At 34.1% G+C, this 21,464-nt stretch overlaps 5 protein-coding genes across 7 annotated transcripts; 4 read left to right on the plus strand and 1 right to left on the minus strand.

The window, feature by feature from the left end:
• The first annotated feature begins 74 nt into the window (after window positions 1-74).
• Window positions 75-1,888, plus strand: LOC130968520 (nod factor hydrolase protein 1-like). 2 transcript variants are annotated; one of them, XM_057893859.1, is made up of 3 exons: window positions 75-99; window positions 278-1,453; window positions 1,658-1,888. In XM_057893859.1, the coding sequence occupies exons 2-3, from the start codon at window positions 364-366 to the stop codon at window positions 1,681-1,683; spliced, it is 1,116 nt and encodes a 371-aa protein (XP_057749842.1). In that variant the 5' UTR covers window positions 75-99; window positions 278-363; the 3' UTR covers window positions 1,684-1,888. The 2 variants fall into 2 exon arrangements, with proteins under 2 accessions (XP_057749842.1, XP_057749835.1); XM_057893852.1 differs by lacking the exon at window positions 75-99 and having other exon boundaries at window positions 230-1,453.
• Window positions 1,889-2,097: 209 nt separating this feature from the next.
• On the minus strand, window positions 2,098-5,892 carry LOC130968540 (uncharacterized). The gene is made up of 9 exons (XM_057893880.1): window positions 5,635-5,892; window positions 4,764-4,848; window positions 4,338-4,412; window positions 4,217-4,253; window positions 3,577-3,660; window positions 3,393-3,453; window positions 3,159-3,265; window positions 2,705-2,770; window positions 2,098-2,317 (listed from the first exon to the last, which is right to left on the minus strand). Exons 1-9 carry the CDS (start codon window positions 5,702-5,704, stop codon window positions 2,219-2,221), a joined length of 684 nt encoding a protein of 227 aa, XP_057749863.1. The 5' UTR covers window positions 5,705-5,892; the 3' UTR covers window positions 2,098-2,218.
• Window positions 5,893-7,062: 1,170 nt separating this feature from the next.
• On the plus strand, window positions 7,063-7,495 carry LOC130975863 (60S ribosomal protein L39). The gene has a single exon (XM_057900587.1). The coding sequence runs from the start codon at window positions 7,128-7,130 to the stop codon at window positions 7,281-7,283; it is 156 nt and encodes a 51-aa protein (XP_057756570.1). The 5' UTR covers window positions 7,063-7,127; the 3' UTR covers window positions 7,284-7,495.
• Window positions 7,496-10,957: 3,462 nt separating this feature from the next.
• On the plus strand, window positions 10,958-14,686 carry LOC130966612 (ATPase 8, plasma membrane-type). 2 transcript variants are annotated; one of them, XM_057891430.1, is made up of 10 exons: window positions 10,958-11,011; window positions 11,121-11,339; window positions 11,425-11,877; window positions 11,960-12,286; window positions 12,370-12,489; window positions 12,585-12,707; window positions 12,797-12,901; window positions 12,990-13,814; window positions 13,899-14,072; window positions 14,170-14,686. In XM_057891430.1, exons 1-10 carry the CDS (start codon window positions 10,958-10,960, stop codon window positions 14,614-14,616), a joined length of 2,847 nt encoding a protein of 948 aa, XP_057747413.1. In that variant the 3' UTR covers window positions 14,617-14,686. The 2 variants fall into 2 exon arrangements, with proteins under 2 accessions (XP_057747413.1, XP_057747419.1); XM_057891436.1 differs by having other exon boundaries at window positions 12,821-12,901.
• A 1,312-nt stretch (window positions 14,687-15,998) lies between these two features.
• Window positions 15,999-18,513, plus strand: LOC130939957 (uncharacterized). The gene is made up of 5 exons (XM_057868018.1): window positions 15,999-16,252; window positions 16,363-16,921; window positions 17,199-17,605; window positions 17,828-17,926; window positions 18,109-18,513. The coding sequence occupies exons 1-5, from the start codon at window positions 16,128-16,130 to the stop codon at window positions 18,320-18,322; spliced, it is 1,404 nt and encodes a 467-aa protein (XP_057724001.1). The 5' UTR covers window positions 15,999-16,127; the 3' UTR covers window positions 18,323-18,513.
• The last annotated feature ends 2,951 nt before the right edge of the window (window positions 18,514-21,464 follow it).

A 21,464-nucleotide genomic window follows, 5' to 3' on the forward strand; every position in this document is an offset into this window, starting at 1 on the left:
GAGTGTTGCAAAGGGACACCTTAAGTCCTTAACTACACCTACCCCCTCCTACCTCCTTCGTTGGTTCTTCATTTGATTTGATGAATGAGGCAAGCTAAGGTACGTATATATAACTAATTAAGTTCTCCAACATGTTAATTTTATAATTATGATGATTCACCCATAAAGATTCCGATCCCTTTGTGGGTCAAATGAATATAGTCGTCACGGACGGCAGTTGTGAGATCAAAACCTTAATTACTAACTAGCTTGCATGCATGGCCACTGTTTCTGACAGCTCTTAACCAACAACAACATGCATGGCAGTATATAAATGTGAGTTCCATAAATGGTTATTAAACACACCAAAACGTTAGCGTAATCATGATTAACCATATCCTCCTCGCAACAGCAGTTATCATTTTCGCTACTTGTCACAAGACAACACTTTCATCACCAGTAAAAGCAATATATTGGTCCGAGAATCAAATATTCCCACCATCATCCATTAACACTTCACTCTTCACCCACGTCTACTACGCTTTCCTCTTCCCAAACAACCTCACCTATGCCCTCCACGTGTCAGACGCAACCGCCGCAACCCTCACAAACTTCACCACCACACTCCGAGCCAAAACTCCTCCGGTCAAGACCATCCTTTCCATCGGCGGTTCCAATAGCAACGCCTCCCTCTTCGCCCTCATCGCTTCCACCGCCGCCACCCGCGCATCCTTCATCAACTCCACCATCCAAGTTTCCAGAACCTTCGGCTTCGACGGCATCGACCTCGACTGGGAGTTCCCTAGGGACTCCAACCAAATGAACGACCTCGGCCAACTTTTTCATGAATGGCGCCTCGCAATCTCCGCCGACGCCGTCGCCACCCGCCGCCCGCCGCTGCTCCTCACCGCTGCCGTGTACTTCGCGGTGGACTTCTTCCTGTCCTCCACTCCGCCGCACAAGTACCCCGTGGACTCCATCAATCAGAACGTTGACTGGGTCAACGTCATGAGCTACAGCCTTCGCGGCCCCTGGGGCAACGTGACCGGAGCTCCGAGCGGCCTTTTCGACCCGATTCAAAACATAAGCGTTAGTTTCGGGTTGCAGTCGTGGATCCAGGGCGGAGTTGTTCCCGAGAAAGTAGTTATGGGCTTGCCGCTTTATGGGATGACGTGGCAGCTTCAGGATCCGAACGTGCACGGAATTGGTTCTGATGCTACTGGTCCGGGTCCCGGGTTGAACGGTGCAATGGCGTATTTTCAGGTGGTGGAATTTAATAACCAAAGTGGTGCGAAGGTTGCGTATGACGTTGAAACGGCGTCGGTTTATTCATATTCTGGGAGTTCTTGGGTTGGCTATGATGATCCCTTGACGGTTACAGTTAAGGTTGCTTATGCTCAAGCCCTTTGCCTTCGTGGCTATTTTTTTTGGGCTGCTGGCTTTGATACCAGTGACTGGAAAATCTCAACGCAAGGTAAACAAATTCACATATCATCGCAAATATAAACAATTAAGGTTAATGATAACCAATCATCGAAAGATCGTAACCATGATATATACATCATTTTGAAATACGACATTATTTAACCGATAAGAAAATTAATTTCATTTATTTTGATATTTTAAGTACTATTTTGATCATTAGTTCTAAATAACGTTTTTGTTCGAACAAATGCAGCTTCCAGGGCTTGGAAACTTGCATGAGATTGGAGATTGTGTGAAGTTTATTTGTGCATTCTTTATAAAAAAAAACGTGTTATTTGGACTGTTGGAGAGAATATAAAAGCTGAGCCGAAGCCAAGGAATTGAAAGCTTGAATAAGTGACAGAAAAGAAAGGTCTCCAATTGCACAACAGTGATATTATCTCCTCGTTTAGCTTTTTATTATCTATATTTAATTTACACACAAGATTAAGTTTACTATATCATGACCTCTATAGTTATACTGACAAGATGAATGAATGAATGAAGTCCGGTAATTGAAAAGGTTATTCCACATGAATATAAAAGAAAACGGTGCTGTATGAAGCATTTTAATACCGATATTATATTATAAAAATACTTGGAAAGAAGATTCAAAATTGCTTTGACGTTGATACTATATGAAAAGGTTACAAAGGGAGCAATCGTGACAACTTACTGCAGAAAAACTGCAGATGGATAACTCACAAGAGCCATATACAGTTGCATTCCGCTTCAAAGTATTCTGGTCTCGAGTTGGCAGATTAAAGGAGTGAAACTAATTTTTCTCTTTTTCTTTCAACCATTCAACAAAATTGTCGATGATAACTGTCCAAGCTTGACTTGAGTCATAATTTTCAAGGTCATGGAAGTCTACCTACAACCACCAAAATATCAAATTTTGTTATGCATATGAGTTATGACCTCTTGAAATGAAATTACCCTACTTCGAACATTCAATTATACAATTGAAGTGCATGATTCATGAATAATATAACACATCATTATATTAAACACGATTCATTGTAGCATAGGCCACATATGCGGATAGCAAAATGAACTCCATGAGTGTGTTTGTTGATAGCTAGTGATTTATTTGACAATGGGGAGCGGGGAAAAAAGTAAACTCAGTTCAAGAAAGTTTAATTTTCCAAATTATATAGTTAGGACCTCATAATATGTCAAAACTTGAGAATTTATAATTTGAAGCTGCAATTAATCGCGATATTAATCCAAACAGAAGGGAGAAGAAGTAAAGCGTCACCTCTTTAAAAAACCGGTAAAAGCTTCTCCATTGATCCATGTTGAGAGCTCTGTAGTCATTCTGGACCTGTCAAAAAGTTATTCCAAGCATCAGCAAATAGTTTGAAGTATATGGATATTAAAGATAGTTTGATACATAGCCATCAACTAAACTATACAACTTTGCATAAACACCAGGGGTCATCCGGAGAAATCTATTCCATCACTTGGTTTTGCAATAGAGACCTTCCAAGTTAAAGTAGGTAAGGGAAGTACATGAAAATTTTGAAATTTCAGATCATTAACCAAGCATGAAAATTTAACATTTCTATAATTAAGAGTGAAATTATAAATTAATAAAAAATAACATGTTGAAATTCTTCAGAGCCTAATATATTTGTCAGATAGAATATTTACATGTAACTTCACATATTAAGCAAGAAGACATAAATAAGCTTAAATAACTGCTTACCCACCTTTAGATACTCAACTAGTAAATTGACCTGATTGGGGAATTCGGATTTCAGAACAATGTTCAATAGCTCACAGATGGTCTCAATATCTACACTCCTTTGCTTCTCTTCTGAAAGTATTATTCGATGTTAACACCTTTTGGACAGATGAAAAAAGAATAGGAGGAAATATTGCAACAAGGGAAAATATATAAATTATATTTCAAAGAGGCCCAATAAATATAATACTAAGCTTACCTGTTAAACAGTATTGAAATGCGTAGGAATAGAAGTCCTCGAAGCACTCTGGCACCTTCAACTAAACAAGACACATAAAGGGAATAAATAGCACCACAAATCTTCAATCGTGGTCATCCACAGTCAATGGTTAATCTCAACAAATTAGCAAGAAATTCCTTTACTGAATAAATTATAACAATACCTCTTTATCCAGTCCTTCAATTGCTTTTTTTAATTTTGGGCGTGTGTCGGCTCCTAAACACTTGAGGCCTCTTCGCCACTCATCCTATATGGAGAAAGAAAAAACTGGCGATCAAGATATATCCAGAAACTAAGTGACATTATGGCAGGAAATTCAAGCTGTCTCAACCGATGATGACAAGAATGATGTATTAAGTATGAAAATATTGGTTTGGCCTTGCCATGGCATTAAGCTGCATAGTGTTGTGCTTTCACACAGAAAATTTAAACTTTGACAACCAAATATAACAGGATTGTCAAAATATATAAGTTTTTTTTTCCTTTTCTTTAAAAAAAAAAAGAAAAGAAAAAAACACTGACTGTTAGATTCACAAACATTTTAGAATAAAACTCAAGATGGCTCCAACATTGAAGGGCATCTCAAGGATTATGCATATAAATATTTCACAAAGTTAATGGTTTAAAATAAATCATTTAGCTGAGGGAATTTATTTTAGTATAAACGTAAAGGATAGAAGTTTGACATCAGTGAGCATTTAGCTTAATTGACAGTTAGGAATTAATAATGCATGTTGCAAATCTCAATGTTTTCTGCAGTGTAATTAAACTATCAATGTAAATCCATACTTCCCTCTACTTACCTTGGAAAAATAACCTTGTTTTTCAGCTTTCATTTTCCTGAGACAATCATATATTTATTAATGTTAAAAAGGTCAGTTAGATAGAGGTAAAGAAGAAACTTATTCATCATCAGTCACGTACCAAGCAAATATCAGCATTCTAACATCTGTATGGTTCACATTCACATCATTACAAAGTGCTTCAATTCCTTCTGGACTGACAAACCAAAGTACACAGCATTGTATTAAGAGTTGCATCAACTTCAACCAGGATGGAGGCACAAATTGTCAAACATGAACAAGCATTCATGCAAACCATTTCCTCTAATGCTAAATGCTAATTCCCACCAATCAGTTATTTGCCGAGTACAGGACAAACTTTTGCAAACTATAATCACTAAAGGAGCACATGGCTAGTAAAACAAGAAAAGTTTTAAGTAAAAAAAATTGAAAATAATTCATACATAGTCATGCCAAATTCTCGGCTACAAACCAAATAACAGCAAATGCAGGTGCAGGGAAGATGGGAGCAGGGCAGCAGGCATGATTTCAACATCTAAACACTTACTCGATCAATCCCAGCGTCTTATTCACGTATGATTCAAAGAGTTGATCAATCCGATTAAATTGGTTTCCCCTTGGCTTCTTTGGTTCTGAAAAATAACATGAAATGAAATAATTACCACCAGAACTCAGCAAGAAGATAGCAGATATTACAAGGGGGAGAAAAAAGAAGATGAAAAGAAAGTTTTCATATTTTAGGAAAGCTATAAACAGTCATTTACAAGTTATAACCAAAAGCCTAATTGTTCAGGACAACACATATTGTTACATATTGAGGCATACTTTCTGAACACCTTTTATTTTATTTTATTATTATTCTTTTTTATAATGATACTCAAAATCAGCAGCGAAGTAGAACCAGTATGATTTACCTGGGATGCAGTAATGCAGTTCTTCTTCTACTCTTTGCTTTTGTTATTTTGTTTTTTTTTTTTTTTGTTCCTCCTTAAATTACATCTAACTCGATGTACTATTATCCACAACTATATCTACTTATTTCCCACTTAACACTATCAGCAACTTATGCATTTAACATTCATAACATGTGTCTCAATTATTACAGGATCACAATACCAAGAAAAAGCCTTTTCAATTATTTATGGAAGAAAAAAGCTTATTTCTCATTAACTCTTTAAATATTGAAGGGTTTAATGCGCATAAACACAAACAGTTCGTGTTCAACAAAAACAAGATATACAGATTTGAAATCAATCAAGGAGCAAGGAAAACCGAAATTCCTTAACAACAGCACTTGTTCACAGACCCAGCAATTAAAAAATTGTTAATGTGAACTTCTTGTTTTCAACTAGTGAAGTTATATGATGTTCTTTTTTTCGCGGGAAGCAATGAGGATAAACGGAAGCACAAATACGAACCAGGACGAACAGAAGAATCAGCATCAGAAGATCTGGTTGGTGGGGCCGATTTTCTCTTGGGGCGAGGCATCTTCGCAAAATGTGCAATCACAAACAGTTAAAATCGGCGATTGAAATCTAATTGATTCGATTCGAAATCCTTCGAAACTGTTGCGAGTGTCTCATAAACCTCTTATTTGCAGAGAAATGGCGAGCGTGAAGACGATGGAAGAAGCATCGCAGATCAAGGTTTAACCAAGGTTTTATTGCTTCGGAAAAATGCAATCACTTTTTCTTTTAAAATTTAATTTTAAATCCACCTGATCAACACAGGTTCTGTTACATCACTTACATGAGAGTTAAGATTAAATCTCATATCCACAAATTATTATTATCATTTATATCCATAAATAATTAAATATTAAGAATACTTACACATTTAAATATCAAAAAATAAACTAATTTTAGACATTAAAAAATAAATTTTTATTGACAAAATTATTCCAACCCTAAAATTTTATAAAAATTTTTAAATTAACCCTTATAACCTATAACCTACTCTGCGTGAATTTTCAACTATTCATCGTCACGCCTTCAATATCTAACTCTTGTCATACCTTTCAAATTCTTTCTCATATATTTAATTAGGATATCATTTATTTTTCTTTTTTTCTTCTTTCTTGTGTTATTTTATTTTTTCATATTGACTCTATTAAAACTGTTTTTTTAAATAATTTTTGTTTAGTTTTTTCTAAACACTCTCCTTGTTATTTATTAAAAAAAACTATTTTAATTAATTAAAATGATCATTATTTCATGATAGAAAATAATTTACCTTACCTCCTTAATGAATTTTATCTCTGAAATGCAACTTTCAATTTAATAGAATTAAAATAGGTAAATCGTTAATTTAGTACAAAAATATGCATAACATGTGACAAAAATGTTTCAAAATAATCTTTCTATTGTTTAGACTTTGAAGTGTCATACAATAAGAGGTTATGAATATTTGTTTATTTTTTGTTTAAGTTGTGAATGTCTGCTATTCATGAAGAGGTTGTGGTAAAATAATAAATAAATTTCAGTCTGCATTTTTTTTCTATATTTTTTATTATAATAATACTTAATGACTAGAAAAAAAATCAGATGCAAAAATAAGATAAATAATAATTTGTTTACATAAAATATGGTACCGTTTACATAAAATGGTAGTTTCTAATTGACCTTTTTTTTTTATCCACCTTGAAAACTTCATAAATTAATCTCAATTAGTTTTTTATTTTGCTAGAACATTTATTTATTTTGGACTGGGCTAGTACGCTACTAAGAAAAGCCTCTTACATTTAGCTGAGCCCAACAATGGACTCCATGGCCCAAACAGTTAGCCAATTCAAGATGGGCCTATAACATTCTCCATACTATAAATATCTCTGCAGCTGCCACCAAATTCATTTAGGGTTTCGTCGCCAGGAAGGTTTAGAGCAGCACATCGGTTCCATAATCGGCGCTGAAAAATGCCTTCACACAAGACTTTTAGGATCAAGAAGAAGTTGGCCAAGAAGATGAGGCAGAACAGGCCCATTCCTTACTGGATCCGCATGAGGACGGATAATACAATCAGGTATAATGCGAAGCGCAGGCACTGGCGCCGCACCAAACTAGGGTTCTAAGGTGGAACTATCTTCCTTTCCCATTCTAGTTTTGTAGTGGGTTTTAGATTTGTAGTACAATCTATGACATTCGAAGATTGTAACTCATTATCAGTTTTCAACTCGTTTAATTTTCATTTCACAATGGATCTGTTATCTTTTTGGTTTGCAATTTATGTGAAACGAACAATTGTTATGATGTTTTCAATGTGATACTTTGGTGATGATACTCAGTTGTCTTGCTTCATGATTATTTATAATTTATATTTATGATACTATGAATGTTAATTGGCGCTGAATCCCTTATTTATATTTGCTATGATGTTTCCTGAAATTGAAGATGTAGTACTTGTTTTCTAGCTGGTGGTTTGTAATTGAGGATTTCTATGTGTGCTTATTTAAAAGATGTTTGGTTTACAACAAGTTTGCGGGTTGTTTGCTGGTTAAGCACTCAAACACTGATTTGTTTTGTTTCAACTGGTTAAGCTGCCTCGTCACATAAAATTTTTTTATCTTTTATTGACACATAAAGGGTCTGCATGCCTATCGTCAATTCGGTTTGTCGATGGTATACGAACCCTACTAAAGTTCTTGTACACATTAATTTTAAACTGGTAATATTTTTGGGAACTATTTTTAGTTTTCTATCTAGGCTGGAATTGAATTCGGTATATTGATTACGATGAGAATAGATGAGAATAGTTAATATATTTGTAGGGAATACGGCAAAATACAATTACTCCATAGTGTAAATTTCTTGTAAGGTTGGTCAATTATGTGTATTCAAGGAGAAAAAACTTCAGACAATTCGTAGGTCATAAAACAAGCTGACATTTACCATTTCTTCAAATGTTAAACAATTTTCAAATGTTAAACAACCAAAGCTTTTTTATTTAGAATCATGTATAATGAAAGTTTCAAATGTTGATTTTGAATGACACTATCGGTATGGTTAGCTTAATAGAAGTCAAATTCAAAATAATTACTTTACAAAGTTGGGATGAATTGATATATCTAACTGGAAAAACAAGTTAAAAAGGACCCAAATTTGGGGTAGAACACCTAGCAAGATAAAAAGGAGAAGAAAAACAAGTGAAAGGGAAAATATGAGAAAGATCATAGAATTCACTTTTGATGCAAGGTGGGCAGTGGGTACAACCGAAAAAATGACCATTGTTGTACAAATTATACCATCTATATCGAAAATACCTTGCTGATCATTATATAAAATTTGTACACAAATGTGGATGGAAAGTTACCACCACTTCCATTTCTAACCTCTTAAAAGTTTGTTAATCTGCAATAATAATTTTAGAAAAATTTGAACATTGATTTTAGGTATTCTCCTTGTACGTTGTATAGATATATCTATACACAATTACACATTCGAATTCGATAAAGAGGATTAGAACCAATGGTTCTGTTTCTTGTTTGTATTGAACTATTTGTTCAAATCATTAAACCCATTACCTATTTTGAATTTAATTTTGATACTCTCTCAATGTAAATTCGTTTTACATGTGCATCTAATCACATAACGCCACATTAGCAAAAATAATTACCTTTTATATTAATCGCGTGAATGGCCATCCAAGAGAATGGTTGTGATTGCACGATTGTGTAAAATATTTAATCAATTATGTTACGTGTATACTAAAATTAGCCATTAAAATCAGTCATAAGTATAAAATACATATTACAATATACATGGTTATTACAAATCTAAGTATTTTTTTTCATCCAAGTTCATTCAAATAGGTCTAACACCAACAAAAACCACTCTCATTAAAACAGCGTGATTCTCACGCTCGCTCCTCCTCTTCCTTCTTCTTCTTCCAAATTTGCACATGTTCTTTATAGTTATCACTAATAACAGTAACATTTTGCAAGCTTCTTTATTAGTTCTAATTTTTTCTGCTGTCTTCATTAAATAATTTTAGTTCATTTCTTAATTTATTTCAGTTCATTTGTGTGTTAATTTTAGTTCACTTGATGCTGCTGATAAGTATTGAGCAAATTTTTTATTCACAAGTGAACCGAAATTAACACACAAGTGAATCGAAATTACACACAAATGAACTGAAATTAATTTACAAATGAACCAAAATAAACTAAAAAATGAACTGAAATTATTTAATGATGGCACCAGAGAAAATCAGGACCAATAAAGATGTTAGCAAAATGTTGGTGTTGTTCGTGATGACGATAACGAAAGAAGAGAAGAAGAAGGAGAAGAATTTGCGTGTGCGAAGGAGAAAAATAAAATTGAATCATGAACAAAAACACATCCAAATCCATCAAGTGATTTTGCAGTATTATGTGTTTCTTCCTCTTTATTTGATTAGATGAATAAGACAAGAAAAGAAGAGCATGATGAGAAGTTTGAGGAATTTTTTCTTTTTGTTTTTTCGTTTTTGTTTGATTTTTCTTCAATTTTTTCTTAGTTTTATTTCTTTTAAGATAGTGAAACAAAAAGAATCATAACAAAATAATTCAGTTAGGAATAAACCTAAATTATATTCATAAATGAACTAAAATTATATTTAAAATGAACTGAAATTACTTAATGATTTCAGTTCATTTTAATTATAATTTCAGTTCATTTCTGAATATAATTTCGGTTCATTTTTATTCTGCACAATTCAAAACTTTTCTTCTTCACCTTCTACTGCTTTTTCACTAAGGAGAGAAGGAGGAAAAGAAAAAAATACAGCAGCAACAACAATAAAAGAATGACAATAAGGAGAAAACACGCCTAGAAAAAAGAACGCAAAAAAAAGGAAAATGAGGAGGAGGAGGAACGCAAAAAAGAACGAGGAGAATGAGAAAGGGGAGGAACGCAAAGAAGAAGACATAGCATCAAGGTGAAGAAGAAGAAAAAAAAGCGTAAGAAAAGAAGAAAACTGAAAAAGCCCGTGATCTAAAATCATTTGGATGAACTTGAATGCTAAAATTGTTTAGATATAGAAAATATCTCTAAAATATAAATACATATTAAAAATAAATTGAATTACATATATTTATATATAAATACATTTGATGATTGATTTTAGTAATTTATTTTAATGTATAAATAACATTGATAAGCTCCATCTTGAAAAAAAAGTATAATTATCCCGACTTTTCAAACAAAACAATACTATTCCTCTGTTTTAACCTATAAATAAACAATGAATATTTGCATTATCATGTTATATTTTCCACATATAAAATTATCTAAGAAGAATGCAGCCAATGTAGGTGGTATCCGTCATAATTATTTGCAAAGTGGAATCACCACAAATTCATCACGTGTCAGAGCAAAGGAATGTATGTGGTAACTAAGCAGCTTGTATAAAAAAAAATTATTTGGGGAGAGTCAAATGCATTGTTTTGCAAGGAATACGTAGAATGGTTCTCGCGATATATATGGAGGACCACAAAACCATGCAAAAAAAAGTGAAAGTCAAAGGTTGACGATAATAGAACTGTAAATCACAACCATGCATTCATTCCCTATCACAACTCCAAACTCCCACTATAAAAGCATCAAATCACACCTGAATAACTCGTCACCGTCTTTATCAAAAGTTATTGGCATTGGCTTCGTTTTCTCCTCTGTTTTTCTACCCTTCCAAGGCCTTCCGGCCAGAGGTTGGGTAGAAACAAGATCATAAACAAAACTTGCAGGTGACACAGTTTCCTTTTTCTCCATCATGGCTTCCGGTGACATCTCTTTCGAGGATCTTAAGAATGAGAATGTGGATCTCGTAAGTTACTATTACAATATTAGTTTATATTTATATTTATATGTACTTATTGAATTTTTCTTTGAACTTGGCAATGACATGTTATGTGTACATGTATATTAATTTGCAGGAGAACATTCCCATTGAGGAAGTGTTCGTGCAACTGAAATGTAGCCGAGAGGGTTTGACATCAGCTGAAGGAGAGAAGAGGCTACAAATCTTCGGTTACAACAAACTAGAAGAGAAAAAGGATAGCAAGCTGCTTAAATTCTTGGGTTTCATGTGGAATCCATTGTCATGGGTCATGGAGGCTGCTGCTGTCATGGCCATTGCATTGGCCAATGGCGGGGTAATTACAGAATTCTTGTGTTGTTCATAAAACTATAAGGCTTTGTTATTGTTGTTGTTTGGTTCTAACATTGTATATAAATCAGGGCAAGCCACCGGATTGGCAAGATTTCGTTGGTATTGTGGTGTTGCTTTTGATCAACTCAACGATTAGTTTCATTGAGGAAAACAGTGCCGGCAATGCCGCAGCTGCTTTGATGGCCGGTCTTGCACCCAAAACCAAGGTGTTGAGAGATGGAAAATGGAGTGAGGAAGAAGCAGCAATCTTGGTGCCTGGAGATTTGATCAGCATCAAGTTGGGAGATATCGTTCCTGCAGATGCTCGTCTTTTGGAAGGTGATCCTCTCAAGATTGACCAAGCTGCCCTCACCGGCGAGTCATTGCCGGTCACCAAGAACCCCGGTGATGAGGTCTTCTCTGGCTCCACATGCAAACAAGGTGAGATCGAGGCTGTTGTCATTGCCACCGGTGTCCACACCTTCTTTGGCAAGGCTGCTCATCTTGTAGACAGCACCAACAATGTTGGTCACTTCCAACAGGTACATAACAAAACAAACTTCCATTACTTTTCTCTAACGGCATCACAACTTTGTATTAATCCTTGTTCTTTGCTTGTGTTAGGTGTTGACTGCCATTGGTAACTTCTGCATCTGCTCAATTGCTGTGGGAATGCTGATTGAGATCATTGTGGTCTATCCCATCCAACAGAGGGCATACAGAGATGGTATTGATAACTTGTTGGTTCTTCTCATTGGTGGTATTCCAATTGCCATGCCAACTGTCTTGTCTGTCACCATGGCTATTGGCTCTCACCGCCTTTCCGAGCAAGGTGCCATCACCAAGAGGATGACTGCCATTGAAGAAATGGCAGGTATGGATGTTCTCTGCAGTGACAAGACCGGAACTCTCACCCTTAACAAGCTTACCGTTGACAAGGACTTGATTGAGGTACTTCCTCTCTTCATGCTCATACAATTCAGTCTTATATATAATATAAGCTTCTTTATTTTTAATGTGATTTGTGAATGCAGGTCTTCCCCCCTAAGGTAGACAAGCAAACCCTTGTCTTGTTTGCTGCCAGGGCTTCCAGGGTTGAAAACCAGGATGCCATTGATGCTTCAATTGTTGGAATGTTGAGTGATCCCAAGGAGGTACTTAGATTTTTCAGAATTGACGACTAAGTTTTGTGGTAACTAATTAACCTTAATACCTTATTATGATTATTGTCTTGGTTGTGAAATCTCAGGCAAGAGCAGGAATCACCGAGGTGCATTTCTTGCCCTTCAATCCTGTGGAGAAGCGCACAGCCATTACCTACATTGATAGCAATGGAGACTGGCACAGAAGCAGCAAGGGTGCTCCTGAGCAAGTAACATCAAAATATATACTATTCTTTAGAAATTTATAATATAACATGTGCATGAGTTTTGATATTTGAGTACTATTTTGATGGATCAGATTATTGAACTGTGCAAACTCAAGGGAGAGACTTTGAAGAAGGCCCATAAGATCATTGATGACTTTGCCAACCGCGGTCTGCGTGCATTGGGCGTTGCACGCCAGGTGAATAAAGAGTCTAACTAAACTAATCCATGAACATGAAAAAGAAGAGGATGAAGAATTTAATTTCTGTTTACATTGATTTTAACAGACTGTTTCAGCAAAGAGCAAGGAAAGCGAAGGAGAACCATGGGAGTTCTTGGGCTTGTTGCCACTTTTCGACCCTCCAAGGCATGATAGTGCAGAGACTATCCGTCGTGCTCTTGAACTCGGTGTGAATGTTAAGATGATCACCGGTGACCAACTTGCCATCGGAAAAGAAACCGGTCGTAGGCTCGGAATGGGAACCAACATGTACCCTTCATCCTCACTCCTTGGTGCTAGCAAAGACCCTGCCATTGCAGCCATTCCAATTGATGAACTGATTGAGAAGGCTGATGGATTCGCCGGAGTGTTCCCAGAGCACAAATACGAGATTGTGAAGAGGCTGCAGGATAAGAAACACATAGTGGGAATGACCGGAGATGGTGTGAACGATGCACCGGCATTGAAGAAGGCAGATATCGGTATCGCAGTGGCAGATGCAACTGATGCCGCAAGAAGTGCCTCAGATATTGTGTTGACTGAGCCTGGATTGAGCGTGATTGTGAGTGCTGTGCTTACAAGCAGGGCTATCTTCCAGAGGATGAAGAACTACACCATCTATGCTGTCTCCATTACCATCCGTATTGTTTTTGGATTCATGCTTGTTGCACTCATCTGGAAGTTCGACTTCTCACCTTTCATGGTGCTCGTCATTGCCATCTTGAACGATGGAACCATCATGACCATCTCCAAGGACAGGGTCAAGCCATCTCCTCTCCCTGACTCATGGAAGCTCAAGGAAATCTTCGCCACCGGCATTGTCCTTGGTTTATACATGGCTGTCACCACTGCCTTGTTCTTCTACTTGATCCATGACACCGACTTCTTCACCGTAAGATTCCAACTCTAAACTTTTTTTTTAATTCGTAGCTTAAACTGATAGGAAGAGACACATGAATAATTATATCTTTTCCAGAATACCTTCCACGTGGAGGCAATTTATGATAGTGAGGAGCAACTCACCTCAGCTCTATACCTTCAAGTGAGTATCATCAGTCAAGCACTCATCTTCGTGACAAGGTCAAGGGGCTGGTCCTACATTGAACGCCCTGGATTGTTGCTTGTTGTCGCCTTCCTCGCAGCACAACTGGTTAGATATTCTTTTGACCTTCCAATTCTAATCCAATCCAATCCGATCCGAAGAAATAGTCTAACTAACTAATTAAACTAACTAACTAACTGTACAGGTGGCAACTGTGGTTGCTGTGTACGCACACTGGGACTTCGCTAGAATCAACGGAATCGGGTGGAGATGGGCAGGAGCAATCTGGATCTTCAGCATTGTGACATACATCCCTCTTGATATCCTAAAGTTCTTGATCAGGTTGGGGCTGTCAGGAAGGGCATGGGACAACATGATTGACAAGAAGACCGCATTCACAACAAAGAAGGATTACGGCAAAAGCGAGAGGGAAGCTCAATGGGCTGTGGCTCAGCGCACATTGCACGGACTCCAGGTTCCTGAGACCCAACCCGCATTATCCACTGAGATCTCTGAAATCGCTGAGCAGGCCAGAAGACGTGCTGAGGCTGCAAGGCTAAGAGAACTCCACACTCTCAAGGGCCATGTTGAATCCGTCGTCAAGTTGAAGGGTCTTGACATTGATACCATCCAACAACACTACACGCTTTAAATGTATTCTGAGTAGCTTACTTGAGAAATTCTACAGTAACTCTTGGTAGGGATGGGGATCACAACCTCTATGAACTCCATGTATTAACCTTTTTTTTTTGGATACCTCTTATATTAATCAATAAAATAACGAGATTTGTTCATTCTTATATATAAAGCTTCGTTCAAAGGTTTTGCTTTAATTTAGAATTTCAATCACGGACTCGTAATTTTCTTGCAATCTTAACTTAGCTCTCCAGTAAATCTTTGAATTTGGTTTTTTACATTTGAAGTCTCTAACTACGTAAACTGTCAGACAAAATAACTCTTCAAAATTTAAAATAACAAAACCAGCGATTATAAAGAAATCTAATGAAGTACCTTAAACCGGCTTAACTTGTGGTTTATCCGTACCAAATTAGAACTAAGCTAAATCCACTAAATTTTAATAAGAAGTTAATTTGATCAGAGAGAATATTTGACCATATAAGTACACTATAATTGAATATTAAAGTATTTTCTATTGAGATAGGTGATTTTCATTGATTTAGTTTTGAATTTTTAATTGTTATAATTTAATCTCATATATTTTTTGTAGTTGGAACTCAGTGTCATTGGTCCTCCTAATTCAAAAGATTGCACCAATATAATTCCTCGTACATTTTTCTGTAAATTCAAAAAATAACTCAAACTTTGTCGTACTAGACATATTAAAATATATTATTTGAGGATTTAAATAATATTAAAATGTTACACCACTCCTTTTTGAACAATACTAAAGGCTCCTTTTAGGAAATATCAAGAAGTTACCTTTTTTTTTAACTTTTGATTTATAAAAAGTTACACTAATAGTATTTGGTACATTATTTTAGATAAATTTTTAACATTTTAAAAAGTTATTTAAGAGTTTTTGAAGAAGTTAAAAAATGTTACTTTTCTATTTTCAAAAGCTATTTTATCACTCCTATTTAATGCACAATTTTAAAACAAAGACTTCTATAATAACTTTCTAAATACAAAATAACTTATTTAAAAATTATTATTAATAAAAATTCTTATATTTTAAATTCCTTTTTTAAAATAATTTATTTAAGAAGTTTAGCCAAACTGGTCCTAATTATTTAAATACTTAAATGATATCGTTTTAATATGTCCAGCGTGATAAGAATTGAATCATTCACCGACGACATTAAATTATAAAAAATACACACAAAAAATTATATTAATACATTTTTTTTATTCTAAAAAACTAAATTATAACCATTAAAAAATTACCGACTAAAATCTCACAAATCTCATAAACTAAAGTAGGGATTAACTCCACCAAAATATTATTTGGGAAGAGTGACAAATAATAAAAACCGCAAAGAAAAAGCCTCGAGTTTCCCGCGAGTTTGAGTTGCCGCCAAAAAAAACACCACCGTTTTGTTTTCCCTAAAAATTGAATGCACCTCTCACTATATCGCTCGAATTCATTCATTCAATCAATCAGTCCAAAGCAAAATCCCTAACTTTCCCTCTCTTCACCCTTCTATGGCGTCTCGGAAAATGAACGAGTACGAACGCCAGCGACTCGAGAACATTCGCCGCAACGATGAGATGATGGCCGCCCTCAAGCTCCATTCCAAGGCTGCCTCCCTCCTCTCCAAGCGCCCGAGGTCTGCGCTTCTTTTTTTCTCCTTCTCACACTTCAATGCTTCATTCTTGTTTATTTTTTAATTTTCTGTTACTTATTTCTCACTGGTTCATTCATGGAACTGCGGCTTAGGGTTACGACCAAGTCGTACAGTGTCAAATCTGAGAAGAAGCCCAAAGCCGAAACCGCAGTCGTCATCCGCCGCTCCCTCCGCACCAGGGGTATCCCGCCCGATTCCAAAGGGCTCGATGCAGAAGCTCTAGATTCACTTCCCGTGCTTCACAGTTCGGCCGCCAAAATCGAACCTTCCTGCAAAACATTGGGCCCTCTTCCTATGAGTGATGCATATGAAGGGGAAGACGATTCTGATCGGTCATTCATCGAATCGATTGTCGCCATGGCAAAGAAGGAAGCCCGGGAAGGAGAGTTTGATGGTAAGGATGAACTTCGGGGTTCCTTAGAGCTGGAGCCTATGGATTTGAATTCCGAGAACATAGCAAGAATTGTTCCTGGAAGGATAACTGCAGTGCGGTTTTTCCCTTCCACTAGTGTAAAGATGGTTGTGGCTGGTAACAAGTTTGGGAACCTTGGGTTCTGGGATGTTGGAGATGATAAAGGGCGGATTCATTTATACCATCCTCATCCTGCTCCTATTTCTGAGATATTGGTTCAGCCATATTGCTTGTCCAAGGTATTAATTATGCCGTACATGTGAATTCTCAACACCTCAGAACGTAATTTAAAAACTAGTATGAGTTTTACGAAATTGGATCGAACTATGAAGTATCTGTTTCTTAAGCTTGTTGAGTAATTTAATTTGGTTGATTGCCTAAATATAATATATGGTTACCTTGATAGCTTGACTTAATTCTGGTTTGAACATTCTGTGCCTTCAACCTACTGTAGGTATGTTTTTATATTGTCAATTTTGAAATTGTCTGAGCTAAGGCCAAAAATTGTAAATGCAGATCTATACAAGTTGTTATGATGGATTTCTTCGGCTTATGGATGCCGAGAAGGAAATCTTTGATTTGGTATATAGTAGTGATGAGGCTATATATAGTCTCCACCAACCAAAAAATGAGGCTAACTGCCTATATTTTGGCGAGGGTCGTGGTGGTTTGGCTGTTTGGGATAATAGGATGGGGAAATGTTCGTCTCGCTGGATTTTGCATGAAGGTAGGATTAATACAATAGATTTCAAATGTGAAAGCCCTTACGTTCTAGCTACTGGTTCTTCTGATGGGACTGCTTGCACTTGGGATTTGAGATATGCCAATGGTGACAAAATGACTGCCTTAAAGACTTTCACTCACAAAAGGGCTGTGCAGTCTGCTTACTTCTCTCCTTCTGGATGTAGCCTGGCAACAACAAGGTATGGATGTTATTTAATTCTTCATATTATTGTTCTGTAAGAATGAAGCTAGGTAGTGTAAATATGCTTACTTGCCTTGTTTAATTTGTTATCCACTAACCTTTGTTGTGCAAGTTAACTTGTTTGCTAGGTTTTCTTTTCATTATGAATCCTTTTAAATCTGCTTTAACTTGCATGTGATTTTGATTTGGTGGAATCACTATTATCTCTTATATTGCGTAGCACGGATAACACAATCGGAATATATAGTGGCGCTGACTTGGAGGATGCAGCTTCTGTATATCATGACAACCAGACTGGCAGATGGCTTTCTTCTTTCAGGTATTGTCTTTGTGGAAACATCAAAAGCTAATTTATCTTACTGTGAAATAACTTATCACATCAAAGCATTGGGACTTACTGTTGTAATTGAGTTATAACGACTGTGATACTTAATATTTTTGCTGTGGAAATAATGGAAAAAAACGGGTTTTAGTTTCACGAGCTTGATTTTGTTGTAACAGAGCAATATGGGGGTGGGATGACTCATATTTATTCGTCGGAAATATGAAAAGAGGAGTTGATGTTCTCTCAACAAGCCAAAGGAAAATAGTTACTACTTTCCAGAGTGCACATATGTCTGCCATTCCATGTAGATTTGATGCAGACCCATATGAGGTTGGAATGCTTGCAGGAGCTACAAGTGGAGGGCAGGTCTATATTTGGACATCACGCTAGGTTGTTTATTCGCTGATAACTGTGTTGTACACAACAAAATAGATCACTTTAGTGCGTTGTTTTCCATCTTTTGGTAGTGTTAATGTAAATGTTAAATGTGCTAAGTTTATGCTAGACTTAACTGTAACAGTTTCTTTATTTGTTCGTTCACCTTTTTAGTTTCCGTTACCAAGCAAACCAGGTTTTGAATCTCTTTGATTCTTGAATGATAGTTCTTTAGCCTTTTTAGTCTCTATTACCAATCAATTAGTGGTCTTGGTTCTCTTGATTCTTGAATGATGTCACCTATCATATTAGTGGATTTAAAAATGAATCGGGACATTAATTGCTAATGTATATGACGATTTGTCTTCTTTTTAGTTGTTTTCTTTTGTTCCCTTAATCACCTCAGTTTTATTTCTTTTCTAAGATCCTTATGATAGGTAGAACTTTCTATACAGCAAAGAGCCAAAGAACATACCCCCCCCCCCCCCCTCCCTCCCCCGGATTCTGTAAAAAAAATGAGGGTCAGTTAAATATAGCTAATTAACTCAATAGAATACCAAAATATTTAAATTTCTTGTTATTCATAACAAAAGGGATTAACTTATTAATTAGAAGAAATAAAAAGCCATTTAGATAAGCTTTTTAATACTCACATTATTCTAACTATCGTTTTAGCATAAGAATTTTGACAATAAATTATAAGTAAATAGTAAATAGTAAATACATTATCATTAGATCATATATTTATGTTTGGACAATTTTTAAATAGTGAAAAATTGAATTAACCATTTCATTATAATAATAACACTACTAGATGCAATAATGCAAATGCATATATAATTTTTAACTGAAAATATCAAAATAACATTCAATTTTCTAATTTTATTTTTTATGAATTATGACACTATGCATTCTTAACATTATTATCATAACTAAATAATATTGAAGAAGATAAAATATTGAAATGGTAAAAGTGATATATATGTGATAAAGATAATATATAACCAAGGAATACAATTAGACAAAAAGAAAAAATTTATAAAATATATTTTACTGTTTTAGAAAATTCATCTTCTAATATATAATGAGTCAATTATTTAGCAAAATAAGAAAAAAATTTAACTATAAAAATAATTGTGCAAAATATGAGCAAAAATGGATGAGAGAAAGAGTAACAGATATAGGATTATGTGAAAAAAAGAAAAAAAAAGTATGAAGTGGATATTGATTTATATAATAAACTAGACTTAAATTTGTGCATGATGCGAAACTAATGATTTAATTTTATGTAAAATATTTAAAAATTAATGTTAAATTTAAATAAAATTGTAATGACATTATAAATTTTAACGTTTGAAAGAATTCATCACTTAATATATATATATTTAGCAAACTTAAATACTATAGTGCAAGAATAAATATAATGCAAATATGAATATAATGTTTCAATAATTAAAAATAGTATCTATTTTTTCATGAATCATCATATCATGTATTTTTAATATTATTATTAAAACTAATAATAGTAAATAATTAAAAATTGTTGAAAAAATGATATATATATATATATATATATATATGTGTGTGTGTGTGTGACAAAAATAATATATAATTGATGAATCCTTGTAAGAATATTATACATTATAGTATTTTAGAAGTTCATCATCCAATATATAATGAGCAAATTATTTAGCAAATTAACTAAAATAAAAAACTGTAGTCGTCACTCAATTTTCAAATAATGGTGTAAAACATTAGTAAAGATAAAGAAAAAAAAGGGTAAAAGTTAGTCCACTTTAAGTAAAGTAGAAAATGCAGCACTCTTTAAAAATTAACTTACTATTAAAAATTATTAGGTAAATTAAATTTATTTATTATTGTTATGATTATTATTATTTTTTGTCATAGTCTTAATAAACAAATTGATACTGACAAAAAAAACTAATTTCCTCGTGTAACCGAACGACCTTTGCACCACAAAAGTACTCAAAAAAATTTGATCGAATTCTTCCGTTACTCTATTATATGATGTCTTCAAGCATCTTTACTGTTTTGTTTGCTGGCGGTGCTTTTGATATCGTTCTGGCTAACCACATATTTTGACGCTTTTGAACCCACTCCCTTCCACCTTTGTCATAAATGACCTTCAAAGTCCAAAAAATTGCTGCCACAGAAGAGGAAGAAGCATATCTATCCACTAATTGATTAACTCCAAACACAAAATCGATTCTGTAGAAAACCCGGTCTCCATGAAGACACTATAATTCTCAGATGACGACGCAATCAAAGCACAAAATACATAAAATACATAGCAGTTACAATAAGTCTATTATTTTTTATTTCAAATTATCCTCAACACGTAATAGAATAAAAAATTAAAATACAATTATATTTAAACAATTTTTTGTATTATTTTTTTATTAATTTATTCAAAAAATAATTAAACTTTAAAGTTAATTGGTATAAAATATTAGAAATATAAAACTAAAAAAATTTATTTGTATAAGAATGAGCCTAATAAATAATTATTCTATTTAATATATAATTAAGAGTATTTCTTTCTTTGCCAACGAGCTCTACGTAAAATTTTTTTGTCAATGTATTTTAACAAAAAAAAATTAATAATATATATTAACTAAAATAATATAATTATTTCAAATAATATATTTTAAATATAATAAAGTAACATATTTCAATAAAAAAAATTGTTAATAAAAATTATATGAATATTTTTTATATGAATTTTTGTTTCGCACAAAATAAAATTATTATATGTTTGTTTGCTTCTTATATTGTATATATGTCTTTTAAATTAAATTTATATAATACAAATTTTTTTATTATTCACTTTATATTTAATGTTATAATTTTATTTTACACAAAATAAAATTATATATATATTAATTAAATTTATATAATACAAAATTTGTTATTATTGTATTTATATTTAATATTATAATTTTGTTTTACACAAAATAAAATTTATTTAAATTTTAATATTATATACATAATATATATTTAATATTATTTTTTAAAATTATAATATATCTTTTTTTTAATTTAGTACATGGATTTTTAACTTATTTTTTATATATTATTTATTTTAATTCTAAAGTCCAGTAATTTTTTTTTTGTTGTACAGATATGTTGCTTTTAA

The sequence above is a fragment of the Arachis stenosperma genome, chromosome 1 (assembly GCF_014773155.1).
Source record: "Arachis stenosperma cultivar V10309 chromosome 1, arast.V10309.gnm1.PFL2, whole genome shotgun sequence".
Taxonomy (NCBI): Eukaryota; Viridiplantae; Streptophyta; class Magnoliopsida; order Fabales; family Fabaceae; genus Arachis; species Arachis stenosperma.